This window comes from Scyliorhinus torazame, chromosome 10, assembly GCF_047496885.1.
Source record: "Scyliorhinus torazame isolate Kashiwa2021f chromosome 10, sScyTor2.1, whole genome shotgun sequence".
Taxonomy (NCBI): domain Eukaryota; kingdom Metazoa; phylum Chordata; class Chondrichthyes; order Carcharhiniformes; family Scyliorhinidae; genus Scyliorhinus; species Scyliorhinus torazame.
The window spans coordinates 131,917,531-131,936,676 of record NC_092716.1 but is presented as its reverse complement, the minus strand read 5'-3'; the positions used below and the strand labels follow the sequence as shown (position 1 = coordinate 131,936,676).

The 19,146-nt window shown below is 48.0% G+C and overlaps 1 protein-coding gene across 2 annotated transcripts in view; it reads left to right on the top strand.

The window, feature by feature from the left end:
- Positions 1-19,146, top strand: part of LOC140430934 (transcription factor PU.1-like) — a 308,989-nt gene that overhangs the window by 284,040 nt on the left and 5,803 nt on the right. For both annotated transcript variants that reach the window (XM_072518763.1, XM_072518762.1), the window contains one exon: positions 9,422-9,569. In XM_072518763.1, the coding sequence (XP_072374864.1) occupies positions 9,422-9,569 (148 nt within the window). The remainder of the gene's footprint in view (positions 1-9,421; positions 9,570-19,146) is intronic.

The window sequence follows — 19,146 nt, the reverse complement described above, 5'->3', positions numbered from 1 at the left end:
AGAGGTGCTAAATAAACAGTATTCACACAGGAAAAAGACAATGTTGTTGAGGAGAATACTGAGATTCAGGCTACTAGACTAGCAGGGCTTGAGGTTCATAAGGAGGAGGTGTTAGCAATTCTGGAAAGTGTGAAAATAGATAGGTCCCCTGGGCCAGATGGGATTTATCCTAGGATTCTCTGGGAAGCTAGGGAGGAGATTGCTGAGCCTTTGGCTTTGATCTTTAAGTCATCTTTGTCTACAGGAATAGTGCCAGAAGACTGGAGGATAGACCTGTTCAAAAAGGGGAGTAGAGACAACCCCGGTAACTATAGACCAGTGAGCCTTACTTCTGTTGTGGGCAAAATTTTGGAAAGGTTTATAAGAGATAGGATATATAATCATCTGGAAAGGAATAATTTGATTAGAGATAGTCAACACGGTTTTGTGAAGGGTAGGTCGTGCCTCACAAACCTTACTGAGTTCTTTGAGAAGGTGACCAAACAGGTGGATGAGAGTAAAGCAGTTGATGTGGTGTATATGGATTTCAATAAAGCATTTGATAAGGTTCCCCACGGTAGGATCCTGCAGAAAATATGGAGGCATGGGATTCAGGGTGATTTAGCAGTTTGGATCAGAAATTGGCTAGCTGGAAGAAGACAAAGGGTGGTGGTTGATGGGAAATGTTCAGACTGGAGTTCAGTTACTAGTGGTGTACCACAAGGATCTGTTTTGGGGCCACTGCTGTTTATCATTTTTATAAATGACCTGGAGGAGGGCGTAGAAGGATGGGTGAGTAAATTTACAGATGGCACTAAAGTCGGTGGAGTTGTGGACAGTACGGAAGGATGTTACAAGTTACAGAGGGACATAGATAAGCTGCAGCGCTGGGCTGAGAGGTGGCAAATGGAGTTTAATGCTGAAAAGTGTGAGGTGATTCATTTTGAAAGAATAACAGGAAGACAGAGTACTGGGATAATGGTAAGATTCTTTGCAGTGTGGATGAGCAGAGAGCTCTCGGTGTCCATGTACATAGATCCCTGAAAGTTGCCACCCAGGTTGAGAGGGTTGTTAAGAAGGCGTACGGTGTGTTAGCTTTTATTGGTAGAGGGTTTGAGTTTCGGAGCCGTGAGGTCATGTTGCAGCTGTACAAAACTCTGATGCGGCCGCATTTGGAGTATTGCGTGCAATTCTGGTCGCCGCATTATAGGAAGGATGTGGAAGCATTGGAAAGGGTGCCGAGGAGATTTGCCAGAATGCTGCCTGGTATGGAGGGAAGATCTTATGAGGAAAGGCTGAGGGACTTGAGGCTGTTTTCGTTTGAGAGAAGAAAGTTGAGAGGTGACTTAATTGAGGCATACAAGATGATCAGAGGATTGGATAGGGTGGACAGTGAGAACCTTTTTCCTCAGATGGTGATGTCTAGCACGAGGGGACATAGCTTTAAATTGAGGGGAGATAGATATAAGACAGATGTCAGAGGTAGGTTCTTTAATCAGAGAGTAGTAAGGGCATAGAATGTCCTGTCTGCAACAGTAGTGGACTCACCAACACTGAGGGCATTCAACTGGTCATTGGATAGATATATGGACGATAAGGGAATAGTGTAGATTGGCTTTAGAGTGGTTTCACAGGTCGGCGCAACATCGAGGGCCGAAGGGCCTGTACTGCGCTGTAATGTTCTATGTTCTATGTTCTAAAGCGGGAAATTAGATCATAGATTTTGGGGGGAAATATTTTTATTATTATTTGTAGGAATTTATATAAAATACATGCAATAACACAGAATAACAATTAAACAGTAAGAACCCACTCCCCCACTCCCATCTTCCCTGCAATAGTCTAACTTAGTTAATAAGCCCAGCTCTTTAAAGTACATTATAAACAGTTGTCATTTATGGTAAAACCCACTGACCATCTCATGGTAACAACCTTCTCGAGGTGTAGAAATGACAACAAGCCACCGAGCCACGCCGAGGTGCCTGGCGGGGTAAGTGCCCTCCAGCCCCAGAGGATCCGCCTCCTTGCCAGCAAAGACCTGCCCCACCCCCATCCGGTGCTCTGGCACAACTAAAACCATCAAAATCGCCACTAATGGGCAAGGTTCCAATCTAATGTTCGGGATTGCCGACATAGTCTCAAAAAAGGACCTCGGAAGCCCACTAGCGTTGAGAAAAACCAGAACATGTGTGTGTGGTGCACCAGGCCCCCCAAACACCGAACACACCTATCATCCATCCCTTCAAAAACCGAACTCATTCTAGCCTTGGTGAGGTGAGCCTGGAACACCACTTTTAGCTGGATGAGACTCAGCCTCGCACAGGACGAGGTCATGTTCACCCTCCTCAGTGCTTCGCTCCAAACCTACTCCTCCAAAATCAGTCCCAGTTCCTCCTTCCACTTTACCTTCACCCCCTCAACCAAGTACATCACCTCCCCAACTATCTGTTGGTGAAGACCCAACTTGTTCTTTCCTCCTGAGCAGGATAAGATCCTCTCAAGCAAGATAGAAGGCTGCTTCACTGGAAAGGCAGAGAAGTACTTTTTGATTCAGCTACGCACTTGGAGATAGCTGAACCCATCAGTATCTACTTCAGTTCCCCAGGCTAGCTAACCAACCCTCTAAAAATGCATCTGCCACCTTCTTCAAACCCTTTTCCCTCCACTCCCTAAACTTCCCCTCCGACCTAGCAGGCTCAAATAGCTGGTTCCCACAGATGGGGGTTAGCCTTAAGGCAGGCCTCAATTTGAAATATTGGCGGGGTTGCTTCCAAATTCTTAACCTCGCCACTACCACCGGATGAGCCGAGTATTTCTTCAGCCCCAGCGGTAATAGAGCCATTACCAATGCCCCTAGGCAGACTCTGCTTTCACCCAGACGCAAAGCTCTTCCGAGTCCCCGTACCACTCTAGCACCTTTTCAGCATTATCCACCCAGTAGTTGTATTGAAAGATTGGCAAGATCAAGTCCCCTACTTGTCTGTGCATCTGGAGCACCGTCCTCCTGATCCTCGGGCTTTTACCCACCCAAATAAACCCAGTCATCAGCTGGTCAATCTCTCTAAAAAATGCCTTAGAGGCACTGGAATAAAAATTAGAATCTCGGTCATGTCAACCGATTACACTCAGCCCGCCAGGGATAATGGAAGACCGCTCCATCTTTGCAGACCAACCTTGACTTTCTCCACCAGGCTTGTATAATTCAACCTCCGGAGCTTCCCCCAGTCCCTTGCTAGCTGGACCCCCAAGTACCGAAAATGTCTTACAGAAATCTGGAACGGCACTCCCCTAACTCCCTTCTCTGCCTCGGCACCCCAACCACAAAGTATTCACTCTTTCTTATATTTAGCTTTTAACCAGAAAAGGCCCCCAAATTCTGCAAGATTCCCATAATGTTACCCATTGATTCCTCCGGTTCTCTCATGTATAGTGAGACTTTGTGCTTCACCCCTCCTCTATTCCCTCCCATACTCTCGAGGATATCAGGGCCATGGCTAGTGGCTCTATTGCTAGTGCAAACAACAAAGAGGTCAGAAGTCACTTTGTTAGTGCAACCACTGGCAAATGGGGCCGCATACAACAGACACACCCGCAGTACAGAACCTGGACCAAATCCAACTATCGCAAACAGATAGTCCCATTCTCCACGGTCAATCGCTTTCTCCGCATCAAGCAAAATCATGATCTGCAGAACTCGACCTTCCCCCCCAGGTAAGGACAACGTTCAATAGATGTCCCACGTTTGCCGTCAACCTCCGCCCCTTGACAAATCCCGTTTGGTCTTTACCCACCACCGTTCATCCATCTCCCCACCAAATTTCTTTAACTCTTTTTCCATCAGCCCCCGCCATCATATCGAGGGTGATGGGCATGGCCACTTGCCCCACCATCTTTGTTGAGTCCTTGCTCGTGCTCGATGCCTGACAATTCACACCTCCGCCCCTCTTCAATGTCAATTTCGACTTTCCCCCAATTCCCGGCTGTTTGTTCTGCCAGGCCGTCCAAAGCTATCCTGGAAATTCCCTTTGAAATTGACAAAAAACCCGAAGTATCGGAGTCTGCTGGGGAACCACCTAAAATGTGGCTGCACCAGAAGTCAGGAATTAGATAATAGTTTTTTTTTTTAATTTAGTGTACCCAATTCATTTTTTCCAATTAAAGGGCAATTTAGCGTGGCCAATCCACCTAGCCTGCACATCTTTGGGTTGTAGGGGCGAAACCCATGTAAACACGGGGAGAATGTGCAAACTCCACACGGACTGTGACCCAGAGCCAGGATGAAACCTGGGACCTCAGCACCGTGAGGCAACTGTGCTAACCACTGTGCCACCGTGCTGCCCAGGAATTAGATAATAGTTAACCAGTTTTATTTGCTGCATATTTCATTATAGTTCTTGTAATTAAATAAAAAACAATCGTGTTTACATTTACAACCCTAGTGACTGTAATTATTGGGCAGCCAAGGGCCAAACATGATTAATTTGTATTTAATATTTCTTACTTTTTATTATTACAGCACAGAAGGAAGCCATTCAGCCTGTTGTGTCTGTGTTAGCCCTTTGCAAGAGCAATTTGTCTGATGCCATTTCCCTCCCATTCCCCTGTACTCCTGCATATTATTTCTCCTCAGATAATGATCCAAGTCGCTTTTGAAAATCTCGATTCATATACTGAAGTTACTTCTTTACCTTACAACCTTTCATACCTCTGCTTGGACCCATTCAGGATCCAGGTTTAATAATATTTTGATGTTGAGGAACTGACAGCCGATTTCCACAATATGGAATGGTGCAGAAACACTCCTCTTTTAAAATGATCTGAGGCTATCACACGTGGGGGAAGGTAATTTATTATGTATTCAAATTTAATAATTCAGCTACCATAGAAATGACTATGGAAATAACATAAAAGGTTACAGGGATAACAGGTGTGAAAGGCACCAAAGTGTCCAATGAGCTTGTATTGAAAGGGGGAGCAGGCTGAATGTCCTCCTCCTGTTCCTATGTTCATAATGTCTTTTTACTGTCTTGAACTTGGAGATAAATGTTGAAGAAGTGCACTTCCTCGCAATAAAGAGCTCAGCGGGGTGGTGAGGTAAGGAAATGGATTCCAAAACTGTGCAGGTTAGGTGGATTGGCCATGCCAAATTGCCCCCCAGTATCCAAAGATGTGCAGGTTAGGTGGATTGGCCATGCCAAATTGCCCCCCAGTATCCAAAGATGTGCAGGTTAGGTGGATTAGCCATGCCAAATTGTCCCTTAGTGTCCAAAGATGCGCCTGTTAGGTGGATTGGCCATGCCAAATTGTCCCCTAGTGTCCAAAGATGTGCAGGTTAGGTGGATTAGCCATGCCAAATTGTCCCTTAGTGTCCAAAGATGTGCAGGTTAGGTGGATTGGCCATGCCAAATTGTCCTTAGTGTCCAAAGATGTGCAGGTTAGGTGGATTGGCCATGCCAAATTGTCCCCCAGTATCCAAAGATGTGCAGGTTAGGTGGATTAGCCATGCCAAATTGTCCCTTAGTGTCCAAAGATGCGCCGGTTAGGTGGATTGGCCATGCCAAATTGTCCCCTAGTGTCCAAAGATGTGCAGGTTAGGTGGATTAGCCATGCCAAATTGTCCCTTAGTGTCCAAAGATGTGCAGGTTAGGTGGATTGGCCATGCCAAATTGTCCTTAGTGTCCAAAGATGTGCAGGTTAGGTGGATTGGCCATGCCAAATTGTCCCTTAGTGTCCAAAGATGTGCAGGTTAGGTGGATTGGCCATGCTAAATTGTCCCCTAGTGTCCAAAGATGTGCAGGTTAGGTGGATTAGGCATGCCAAATTGTCCCCTAGTGTCCAAAGATGTGCAGGTTAGGTGGATTAGCCATGCCAAATTGTCCCTTAGTGTCCAAAGATGTGCAGGTTAGGTAGATTAGCCATGCCAAATTGTCCCCTAGTGTCCAAAGATGTGCAGGTTAGGTGGATTAGGCATGCCAAATTGTCCCTTAGTGTCCAAAGATGTGCAGGTTAGGTGGATTGGCCATGCTATGTTTTTCCTTAATGTCCAAAGATGTGCAGGTTAGGTGGATTGGCCATGCCAAATTGTCTCCTAGTGTCCAAAGATGTGCAGGTTAGGTGGATTGGCCATGCCAAATTGTCCCCTAGTATCTAAAAGTGTGCAGGTTAGGTGGATTGGCCATGCCAAATTGTCCCTTAGTGTCCAAAGATGTGCAGGTTAGGTGGATTGGCCATGCTATGTTTTTCCTTAATGTCCAAAGATGTGCAGGTTAGGTGGATTGGCCATGCCAAATTGTCTCCTAGTGTCCAAAGATGTGCAGGTTAGGTGGATTGGCCATGCTAAATTGTCCGCTAGTGTCCAAAGATGTGAAGGTTAGATGTGTTAACAGGGATAGGATGGGGGAGTGAGCTGAGGTTGGGGGCTCTTTCAGAGGGTCGGTGCAGATTCCATGGACTGAATGGCCTCCATCTGCATTGTAAGGAATCTCTGGATTTTGGAGCCACAAAAGAAATTAACCTGAACAGGAAATGAAGAACTTTGCCGAAGAGCTGCCAATCAGAGCTTTCAAAAGATAATGGGATCATTACCTGAAAGAAAAGCTTTGCAGAGCTATGGGAAAAAGGTGGGGAAGTGGGACTTGAGAGCCAGCATACAGATGCTTGGTTGAATGGCCTCCTTCTGTTCTGTAACCATCCCATGGTTAGAATCATAGAATCATAGAATTTACAGTGCAGAAGGAGGCCATTCGACCCATCAAGTCTGCACCGGCCCTTGGAAAGAGCACCCTACCCAAGCCCATACCTCCACCCTATCCCCACGCTTCCACCCTATCCCCGTAATCCCACCTAACCATTTTTGGATCCTAAGGGCAAGTTATCAAGGCCAATCCACCTAACCTGCACATTTTTGGACTGTGGGAGGAAACCGGAGCACCCGGAGAAAACCCACACAGACACGGGGAGAACGTGTAGACTCCGCACAGACAGTGACCCAAGCTGGGAATTGAACCTGGGACCCTGGACCTGAGAAGCAACTGTGTTAACCACAGTGCTACCGTGTTGTCCAATTGTATGATCCACAATGAGATCACATGAATTACCAACATGAGGTTCTCTCTAATGTGAGTTTACCTTTAATATATGGTCAGCTCTGTTTGATATGAATATTGAAGCAGAAATAATTTAAACGGTTGGAAATACTTGCTTGGACTGTTTCATAAGAGGTAGCAGTGCGAGTGGGAGGTCAGGCGCTTCCTATTACAACGGCGATATTGCCCCAAGTCAGGAAGTGTTTCACCTCAGGCAGAGCCCAGGGCATTGCAAAGCCCAGGAAGTGCTCACCAACACGGAGTGTTCTCATCGCTCGAGCTTCCCGCGTGCGATGTGAAATACAGTCATTACAACAGCGAATCCGCCAGCATTCCCTCTCCATGTTGACATTTACCCTCAACATGAAAAAACAGTTGTAATCACGCGTGCCCACCATCTCCCCAAACCCACTTTCACCATCCACCTAACCCTGAATGTTGACAAAACACAATGAGAGTCCCACAGGTTCAGAGGTCTGTGTAGGAATCTGTCGTTCACATTTGATCATCAGTATTCCATCAGTACTGACCCTCTGACAGTGCAGCACTCCCTCAGTACTAATCCTCTGACAGTGCAGCATTCCCTCAGTACTGACCCTCTGACAGTGCAGCATTCCCTCAGTACTGACCCTCTGACAATGCAGCACTCCCTCAGTACTGACCCTCTGACAGTGCAGCACTCCCTCAGTACTGACCCTCTGACAATGCAGCACTCACTCAGTACTGACCCTCTGACAATGCAGCACTCACTCAGTACTGACCCTCTGACAGTGCAGCACTCCCTCAGTAATGTCACTCTGACAGTGCAGCACTCCCTCAGTACTGACCCTCTGACAGTGCAGCGCTCCCTCAGTACTGACCCTCTGACAGTGCAGCTCTCCCTCAGTACTGACCCTCTGACACTGCAGCACTCCCTCAGTACTGACCCTCTGACACTGCAGCACTCCCTCAGTACTGACCCTCTGACAGTGCAGCATTTCCTCAGTACTGATCCTCTGACAGTGCAGCACTCCCTCAGTACTGACCCTCTGACAGCGCAGCACTCCCTCAGTACTCACCCTCTACTAACCCTCAGTACTGACCCTGTGACAGGGCAGCACTCTCTCAGTACTGACCCTCTGACAGTGCAGCACTCCCTCAGTACTGACCCTCTGACAGTGCAGCATTTCCTCAGTACTGACCCTGTGACAGTGCAGCACTCCCTCAGTACTGACCCTCTGACAGCGCAGCACTCCGTCAGTACTCACCCTCTACTAACCCTCAGTACTGACCCTGTGACAGGGCAGCACTCTCTCAGTACTGACCCTCTGACAGTGCAGCACTCCCTCAGTACTGACCCTGTGACAGTGCAGCACTCCCTCAGTACTGACCCTCTGACAGTGCAGCACTCCCTCAGTACTGACCCTCTGACAGGGCAGCACTCCCTCAGTACTGACCCTGTGACAGGGCAGCATCCCCTCAGTACTGACCGTCTGACAGTGCAGCACTCCCTCAGTACTGACCCTGTGACAGGGCAGCACTCCCTCAGTACTGACCCTCTGACAGTGCAGCACTCCCTCAGTACTGACCCTGTGACAGGGCAGCACTCCCTCAGTACTGACCCTCTGACAGTGCGGCACTCCCTCAGCACTGACCCTCTGACAGTGCAGCACTCCCTCAGTACTGACCCTCTGACAGTGCAGCACTCCCTCAGTACTGACCCTCTGACAGTGCAACACTCCCTCAGTACTGACCCTCTGACAGTGCAACACTCCCTCAGTACTGACCCTCTGACTGTGCAGCACTCCCTCAGTACTGACCCTCTGACAGTGCATCACTCCCTCAGTACTGACCCTCTGACAGGGCAGCATTCCCTCCATACTGACATTCTGACAGTGCAGCACTCCCTCAGTACTGACCCTCTGACAGGGCAGCACTCCCCCTATCAGCCCCGTCATTGCTGACCTGCTTTGCCTCCTGTCTGGCAACAGCTTAATTTTAAATATCGGAGGTATCTGTACTGGTACAACTCTCGTCTCTTCAACACTCCAAATCGCTCCATCGTTGGTTATCATGCTTCCAGCTGCCAAGACCCTAACCTGTGGAATTCCCTCGCCGCCTCTCACTCTCCCTTTCAAATCACTGAATCCCATGCCTTTGATCCAATCTCAGCTGTGGTTCACTCGATCACTGCAGCGTCTTGGTGAGCGTTACTGTATTAAACCAGGGTTTTGAATGTTGCTCTCTCTGTGTCGTTTTGACAGGTTGGAAGCTTGATATTTCTTTAGATGTGCTCCCAAGTCTCAAACTCAGTAAGCATCAGTGTGTTTGACTGTTTGTGAGTTATGTCTACTTCATGGCCTGTCTCTTTGATGCAGGTTCCCTACTTGCCACACTGGTACACATCCTCGGCCGAGCGTAGTTCTGATGAGGAACAGTTGGAGCCACAAAGTCCACCATTGGAGGTTTCTGACGGAGAGACAGAGGCTGCGGAACCTACTCCCTACATGGGCAGCGCAGATTCAGGTGGGTCTGAGGTGGCATTGTTGGGATTGGCTCAGTTAACAGATAAGGGGATGATGGGATTGAATGAGGCCCAGGCCGAGAGGTCTGGTATAGGTCGGGATATTAATGTGACACAAAAGGCAGTGAGGAAAAGAGCACTGTGGGTGTTGTATTGGGTTTATCTCTCTTCCACCTTTTCAAACAGGAGTTTGGAATCCTCTAGGACCACTCCCCTACCTAAGGATTATGGGAGGTGTGGTCAGAGCCCCGGCAATTTCCACCCTTACTTCCCTCAGTAACCTAGGCTGGAAAATTATCTATTTTGAGGCAAAGGAAAATATTGGGGATGCTGGAAATCTGAAATAGAAGCAGAAAGTTCTGGAAAAGTTCAGCGGATCTGGTAGCACCTGTGGAGAGGGAAACAGAGTGAACGTTTCGAGTCTGTACCATTCTTTTTCAGTAAGAAGTCTTACAACACCAGGTTGAAGTCCAACAGGTTTGTTTCAAATCACTAGCTTTCAGAGCGCTGGTCCTTCCTCAGGTGAATGAAGAGGTAGGTTCCAGAAACATCTATTTAGACAAAATCAAAAATGCAAGACAATGGCCGGGATCCTCCCCCAACTGGCGGGCGGGCTGTACCGGCGCCAAAGAGCGGCGTCAACCACTCCGGCGTCGGGCCGCCCAGAAGGTGCGGAATCCTCTGCACTTCCGCACTAGGCCGGCGCTGGAGTGGTTGGCGCGCGCCAACCGGCGCCGAAGGGCCTCGGCCAGCCGCCATGAGTTGGCGCATGCGTGTGAGCACCAACTTATTCTGGCGCATGCGCAGAACCGCTGCCGTGATCCCTGCACATGCGCAGGGGGTTTCTTCATCGCGCTGGCCATGGCGGAGCTTTACAGAGGCCGACGCGGAGGGAAAGAGTGCCCCCACGGCACAGGCCCGCCCACAGATCAGTGGGCCCCGATCGCGGGCCAGGCCACCCTTGGGGCCCCCCCGGGGCTGGATCTCCCCCCCCCCCCCACCCCGAGAACCCTACTAACCGCCCTCAGAGCCAGGTCTCGCCGGTATGGACCTTGGGTATTTCATGCCGGCGTGATTGGCCGAAAGCGGGCGGCCGCTCGGCCCATCGGAGCACGGAGAATCGCCGGGGGGACCACTGCCAACGGCCCCCGAGGAGCAACGTGATCCCCGCCCCCGGCAAAAAACCGGCACCGGAGAATTCGGCAGCCGGCGTCGGAGCGGCGGGGCGGGATTCACGCAGACCCCCGGTGATTCTCCAACCCGGCGGGGGGTCGGCGAATCCTGCCCAATGCTAGGAATGCGAGCATTTGCAGGTACTCAGGTCTTTACAGATCCAGAGATGGGGTAACCCCAAGTTAAAGAGGTGTGAATTGCCTCAAGCCAGGACAGTGGTAGGATTTTGCAGGCCAGATGGTGGGGGATGAATGTAATGCGACATGAATCCAAGGCCCCGGTCGAGGCCGCACTCATGTGTGCGGAACTTGGCTACAAGTTTCTCTTCGATGATTCTGCGTTGTCGCGTGTCCTGAAGGCCGACTTGGAGAACGGATGTCCGTTCATCCGTTGTCGCAGCATCTGCATGGTCTCACCAATGTACCACGATTCGGGACATCCGTTCCTGCAGTGTATGAGGTGGACAACGTTGGCCTAGTCGCACGAGTATGTTGGACTTTAACCTGGTGTTGTAAGACTTCTGACTGTGCTCACCCCCAGTCCAACGCCGGCATCTCCACATCATTCTTTTTCAGAAGTGATTTCTGAGAGGTAAGTTTCTCCTTTAAAAACACTTACCTAGTCCCGTTTCTGTTCTTCTTTTCTGTTTTATTTCTGTTTTATTTTTAATTTTTTTTAATATAAGGCGGGAACCGGAAGTTCGACTTCTGGGAAGGCTCCCCCCCCCCAACCAATAAATTCTGGTGGAGAGGAAACCCGAGACACTACACGTGTAGTGTCTCCCACCCGCCCTCCTCCTCTAACCTAATAATAAGATCCATTGGTGTGAGGTAGGTGCCATATTATATTATTATTATTAGCATTATTATATTATATTATTAGCATTGCGCAGGCCAAGGAGACACAGCCTGACTGAGAGAGATACAGACAGTGAGAATTTGGTAGTTTGGTGCAGTGAGGTAACCATGAAAGGTAAGTGGTTAATCTAATTGTGCTGTTTTTCAGTTAAAAGTGCAGTGTAGATTAGTGTCTGATTGGCTGAAGCTGCCCCCACCATAAACTTAAATTAAACTAATTAATTAATTAGTGATGGCTGGTCAGGTGATGTGCTTGAGCTGCTTGATGTGGGAGCTGGCAGATCCCATTGCGAGCTGCAGCGACCACATCTGCAGTAAGTGTTGGCTGCTCGAAGAGCTCCGGCTCAGAGTTGATGAGCTGGAGTCTGAGCTTCAAACACTGAGGCACATCCGGGAGGGGGAGTCTTACCTGGGCACTGTGTTTCAGGAGGCAGTCACACCTGTCAGAGTAAGTAGTTTAAATCCTGCCAGTGGCCAGGGACAGCAGGGTGTGACTGCAAGTCAGGCAGGTAAAGGGAACCAGCAGTCAGGAACTCAGGAGCCTCAGCCCTTGACTCTGTCCAACAGGTATGAGGCACTTGCTCCCTGTGTGGATGGCGAACAGGGTTGCAGGAAGGATGAGTCAGCTGACCAAGGCACCATGGTTCAGCAGGCCATTCAAGGGGAGGGAGTAAATAGGCAAGTTGTAGTTGTAGGGGATTCTATTATCAGGGGGATAGATAGTATCCTTTGTGAGCAGGATAAAGAGTCCCGCATGGTATGTTGCCTGCCCGGTGCTAGGGTGCGGGACATCTCTGGCCAGCTTGAAAGGATACTGGAGAGGGAGGGGGAGGATCCAATTGTTGTGGTCCATGACGGTACCAACAACATAGGCAAGTCTAGGAAAGAGGACCTGTTTAGAGATTATAAAGAGCTAGGATTCAAATTAAAAAACAGGTCCTCAAGGGTCATAATCTCCGGATTACTGCCCGAGCCACGTGCAAATTGGCATAGGGAGGCAAGAATAAGGGAAGTTAACACGTGGCTGAAAGAGTGGTGTGGGAATGAGGGGTTCCTTTTCATGGGACACTGGCATCAGTTTTGGGACAGGGGGGACCTATACCGTTGGGATGGTCTCCACCTGAACCGAGCTGGGACCAGTGTTCTGGCGAAGAGAGTGAATAGGGTGGTAAATAGGACTTTAAACTAAAGATTGGGGGGGAAGGGAAAGTCAGGGAACCAAGAGGTGAAGTAATCAGCGGGGAGCGTAGCTGCTTAGGAATATAAAAAAACACGAACAGACAAAACTCAAGAGTGGTTACGATTGCCCCCATCCCACAAAATATGACACAGTGAATGGAAAGGCTCAGTAAACCAAGGTCCATCACACTAAGAAAACAAAAAGGGACGGTCAATAGAGAATTAAAGGTGCTATATTTAAATGCGCGCAGTGTACGGAACAAGGTAGATGAGCTTGTGGCCCAGATTGTGACTGGCAGGTATGATGTGGTAGGCATCACAGAGACATGGTTGCAGGGGGTTCAGGACTGGCTTTTAAACATCCAGGGATTCACAACCTATCGAAAAGACAGAGAGGTGGGCAGAGGGGGCGGGGTTGCCTTGTTAATTAGGAATGAAATTAAATCAATAGCACTAAACGACATAGGGTCAGATGATGTGGAGTCTGTGTGGGTAGAGTTGAGGAACCACAAAGACAAAAAAACCATAATGGGAGTTATGTACAGGCCTCCTAACAGTGGTCAGGACTGGGGGCACAAAATGCACCACGAAATAGAAAGTGCATGTCAGAAAGGCAAGGTCACAGTGATCATGGGGGACTTCAATATGCAGGTGGACTGGGTAAATAATGCTGCCAGTGGACCCAAGGAAAGGGAATTCATTGAATGTTTACAGGAGGGCTTTTTGGAACAGCTTGTGATGGAGCCCACGAGGGAACAGGCCATTCTGGACTTAGTGTTATGTAATGAGCCAGACTTGATTAAAGATCTTAAAGTAAGGGAGCACTTAGGAGGCAGTGATCATAATATGGTCGAATTCAATCTCCAATTTGAAAGAAAGAAGGTAGAATCAGATGTAAAGGTGTTACAGTTAAATAAAGGTAACTACAGATCTAGGAGTACAGGTTCATAGCTCCTTGAAGGTGGAGTCGCAGGTGGACAGGGTGGTGAAGAAGGCATTCGGCATGCTTGGTTTCATTGGTCAGAACATTGACCACAGGAGTTGGGACGTCTTGTTGAAGTTGTACAAGACATTGGTACGGCCACACTTGGAATACTGTGTGCAGTTCTGGTCACCCTATTATAGAAAGGATATTATTAAACTAGAAAGAGTGCAGAAAAGATTTACTAGGATGTTACCGGGACTTGATGGTTTGAGTTATAAGGAGAGGCTGGATAGACTGGGACTTTTTTCCCTGGAGCGTAGGAGGCTTACGGGTGATCTTATCGAGGTCTATAAAATAATGAGGGGCATAGATAAGGTAGATAGTCAACATCTTTTCCCAAAGGTAGGGGAGTCTAAAACTAGAGGGCATAGGTTTAAGGTGAGAGGGGAGAGATTCAGAAGGGCCCAGAGGGGCAATTTCTTCACTCAGAGGGTAGTGAGTGTCTGGAATGTGCTGCCAGAGGTAGTAGTAGAGGTGGGTACAATTGTGTCTTTTAAAAAGCATTTAGATAGTTACATGGTAAGATGGGTATAGAGAGTTATGGGCCAAGTGCGGGCAACTGGGACTAGCTTAATGGTAAAAACTGGGCGGCATGGACTGGTTGGGCCGAAGGGCCTGTTTCCATGCTGTAAACTTCTATGATTCTATGATTCTACAGGTGCATGAGGGAGGAACTGATGAAAATCAACTGGGAGCAGAGCCTAGTGGAAAAGACAGTAGAACAGCAATGACAGGAGTTTCTGGGAGTAATTGAGGACACAGTACAGAGGTTCATCCCAAAGAAAAGAAAGGTTATCAGAGGGGGGATTAGGCAGCCATGGTTGACAAAGGAAGTTAGGGAATGCATCAAAGCAAAAGAGAAAGCCTATAATGTGGTAAAGAGTAGTGGGAAGTCAGAAGATTGGGAAGACTACAAAAACAAACAGAGGATAACAAAGAGAGAAATAAGGAAAGAGAGGATCAAATTTGAAGGTAGGCTAGCCAGTAACATTAGGAATGATAGTAAAAGTTTCTTTAAATACATTAAAAACAAACGGGAGGCAAAAGTTGACATTGGGCCGCTCCAAAATGACGCTGCTAATTTTATGATGGGAGACAAGGAAATAGCTGAGGAACTGAATAAGTACTTTGCGTCAGTCTTCACAGTAGAAGACATGAGTAATATCCCAACAATTCCGGAGAGTCAGGGGGCTGAGTTGAATATGGTAGCCATCAAAAAGGAGAAAGTGCTAGAGAAACTAAGAGGTCTAAAAATTGATAAATCCCCGGGCCCAGATGACCTAGAGTTCTAAAGGAGATAGCTGAAGAAATAGTGGAGGCGTTAGTTATGATCTTTCAAAAGTCACTGGAGTCAGGGAAAGTCCCAGAGGATTGGAAAATCGCTGTTGTAACTCCCCTGTTCAAGAAGGGAACAAGGAAAAAGATGGAAAATTATAGGCCAATTAGCCTAACCTCGGTTGTTGGCAAGATTCTAGAATCCATTGTTAAGGATGAGATTTCTAAATTCTTGGAATTGCAGGGTCGGATTAGGACAAGTCAGCATGGATTTAGTAAGGGGAGGTCGTGCCTGACAAACCTGTTAGAGTTCTTTGAAGAGATAACAAATAGGTTAGACCAAGGAGAGCCAATGGATGTTATCTATCTTGACTTCCAAAAGGCCTTTGATAAGGTGCCTCACGGGAGACTGCTGAGTAAAATAAGGGCCTATGGTATTCGAGGCAAGGTACTAACATGGATTGACGATTGACTGTCAGGCAGAAGGCAGAGAGTTGGGATAAAAGGTTCTTTTTCGGAATGGCAACCGGTGACGAGTGGTGTCCCGCAGGGTTCAGCGTTGGGGCCACAGCTGTTCTCTTTATATATTAACGATCTAGATGACGGGACTGGGGGCATTCTGGCTAAGTTTGCCGATGATACAAAGATAGGTGGAGGGACAGGTAGTATGGAGGAGGTGGGGAGGCTGCAGAAAGCATGAGTCGCAGAAAGTTGGCTTTCAGGTGCAACAGGTGATTAAGAAGGCAAAAGGAATTTTGTCCTTCATTGCTAGAGGGATGGAGTTTAAGACTAGGGAGGTTATGCTGCAATTGTAAAAGGTGTTAGTGAGGCCACACCTGGAGTATTGTGTTCAGTTTTGGTCTCCTTACTTGAGAAAGGACGTACTGGCACTGGAGGGTGTACAGAGGAGATTCACTAGGTTAATCCCAGAGCTGAAGGGGTTGGATTATGAGGAGAGGTTGAGTAGACTGGGACTGTACTCGTTGGAATTTAGAAGGATGAGGGGGGATCTTATAGAAACATATAAGATTATGAAGGGAATAGATAGGATAGATGCGGGCAGGTTGTTTCCACTGGCGGGTGAAAGCAGAACTAGGGGGCATAGCCTCAAAATAAGGGGAAGTAGATTTAGGACTGAGTTTAGGAGGAACTTCTTCACCCAAAGGGTTGTGAATCTATGGAATTCCTTGCCCAGTGAAGCAGTTGAGGCTCCTTCATTAAATGTTTTTAAGATAAAGATAGATAGTTTTTTGAAGAATAAAGGGATTAAGGGTTATGGTGTTCGGGCCGGAAAGTGGAGCTGAGTCCACAAAAGATCAGCCATGATCTCATTGAATGGCGGAGCAGGCTCGAGGGGCCAGATGGCCTACTCCTGCTCCTAGTTCTTATGTTCTTATTTAGACAGTTTAGGAGAGTGGTCCAAGAAATGGCTGATGAAATTCAACGTGGGCAAGTGCGAGATCTTGCACTTTGGAAAAAAGAATAGAGGCATGGACTATTTTCTAAACGGTGACAAAATTCATAATGCTGAAGTGCAAAGGGACTTGGGAGTCCTTGTCCAGGATTCTCGAAAGGTAAACTTGCAGGTTGAGTCCGTAATTAAGAAAGCAAATGCAATGTTGTCATTCATCTCAAGAGGCTTGGAATATAAAAGCAGGGATGTACTTCTGAAGCTTTATAAAGCATTAGTTAGGCCCCATTTAGAATACTGTGAGCAATTTTGGACCCCACACCTCAGGAAGGACATACTGGCGCTGGAGCGGGTCCAGCGGAGATTTACACGGATGATCCCAGGAATGGTAGGCCTAACATACGATGAACGTCTGAGGATCCTTGGATTATATTCATTGGAGTTTAGGAGGTTGAGGGGAGATCTAATAGAAACTTACAAGATAATGAATGGCTTAGATAGGGTGGATGTAGGGAAGTTGTTTCCATTAGCAGGGGAGACTAGGACCCGGGGGCACAGCCTTAGAATAAAAGGGAGTCACTTTAGAACAGAGATGAGGAGAAATTTCTTCAGCCAGAGAGTGGTGGGTCTGTGGAATTCATTGCCACAGAGGGCGGTGGAGGCCGGGACGTTGAGTGTCTTTAAGACAGAAGTTGATAAATTCTTGCTTTCTCGAGGAATTAAGGGCTATGGAGAGAGAGCGGGTAAATGGAGTTGAAATCAGCCATGATTGAATGGTGGAGTGGACTTGATGGGCCGAATGGCCTTACTTCCGCTCCTATGTCTTATGTCTTATGGTCTTAAGTGGGGAGTGGTGGGGTGAGTGGGGGGGGGGGGGGGGGAGGTGGAGGTGGCTGTGGTCTATTTTAAGAACTGAGCATTTAGTTAGATCGGCCTCTCTGGTGCTCTCTCTGTTGGGAGGTGTCAATAAAGCTGTTCAATTATGGCTGCCTGCAGATGAGCTCATGCCAGTCTTAGCCAACAGGGAGATGCCAGGAGAAACCCCAGAAATCCAGGAGCCCCTGGGTGTCTCTCTTTATATCCTTAGCTCAGTATAAAAGGGCGGGGTTGTTTAGGTTTAGAAATCTAACCAGTCTGATTGACACCTCAGGCTGTCCGTGGTCATGCCACAATGCTGAGTCTGCCTCAGGAAACCAACATCTTAAGATAGGTTCAATGAAAGCCTCTTATGGTCTCTCACGGAAACACACTGAAGGAGTACAGCTCTCCTTACACTTAATACTAATAATAATCTTTATTGGTGTCATAAGTAGGCTTACATTAACACTGCAATGAAGTTCCCGTGAAAAGCCCCTAATCACCACACTCCGGTGCCTGTTCGGGTACACGGAGGGAGAATTCAGGATGTCCAATTCACCTGACAAACAGGTTTTTCTGGACATGGGTGGGTGAGGTGGTCAGGGGGTCCAGTGCGGATGCAACAGTCCCCATGCACAGACTGCTCAGACATTGCCTGAGAAGTTCAAATTTCCAAAAGGCAATTACCCTGCACTGTGAACCATCTGGCACGCCAATTAACCTGGAGACTTTGGTTCTGACTATCTTAGCAGAATAGTTACCTGGGAAAAGGATTTAAATCCCTTCAAACTCGTGGGTACTGACACCCTGACTCCCCACTAGACCCCTGATTATCCCACCCACCCAACTACCACCCAGTCCTCTGACAAACCCCCTGATCATCCCCTAAATCCCTTGACTAACCCCGACTACCCCTCACCCCAACTATTCCTGACAGCCCACCCAACTACTCTCCACCTGACTACCCAACTACAATTCCCACCTCTCCCCACCACACCGTCACCTGACTATCCCCCCCCCCCCCGACTACCCTCCCAACACCTCCACCACCCTCCCCACTACACCACCTCCTGACTGCCCTCCCAACGCCACAACTATCTCCCAATCACCGACCACCCTCCCGTTTTGACCCACTATGAACCTAAATAACTATTGGTTTCAGCCTCACCACAGGATCAGGTGTGGCATTATCTCACATACAGAAGGTGGTGTGGAGTAGCCTGTGTCATGCACTTCATATTTAACAAGGTCAGAGCAAAATTACTCACCAGTTGAGAAAGAGGCATTGGATCACGGGCAGGATTCAGCGGCCTCTCCATAGATCGAGTTTCACAGCATGGAAAGTGGCCCTTCGCCCATCACGTCCATGTGGACCATCAAGCACCCACCTATCTAATCCCATTTTCTCAACACTTGGTCCGTAGACTTGTATGTTGTGGCATTTCAAGTGTTGATCTAAATACTTCTTAAATATTATAAGAGTTCCCGCCTCTACCACCCTTTCTATCAATAAGTTCCAGATTCCCACCATCTCTGGGCAAAAAGGTTTTCCCTCTTATCTCCTCTAAACCTCCTGCCCCTTACCTTAAATCTATTCTTCCTGGTTATTGAGCCCTCCGCTAAAGGGAAACATACCTTCCTGTCCTCCCTATTTATGTTCCTTATAATTTTATACACCTTAATCAGGTCCCCACCTCTGCTCCAGGGAAAACAACTCCAGCCTAAACAGACTCTCTGGACTATGTGCTGGAACGAGGCGTTGATCTCATAAGAGGCCTCTCACGAGATTTGGGACACTCGAAACGTTTCGTGAGATTTAACGGGGCAGAAAACGGGGGGGG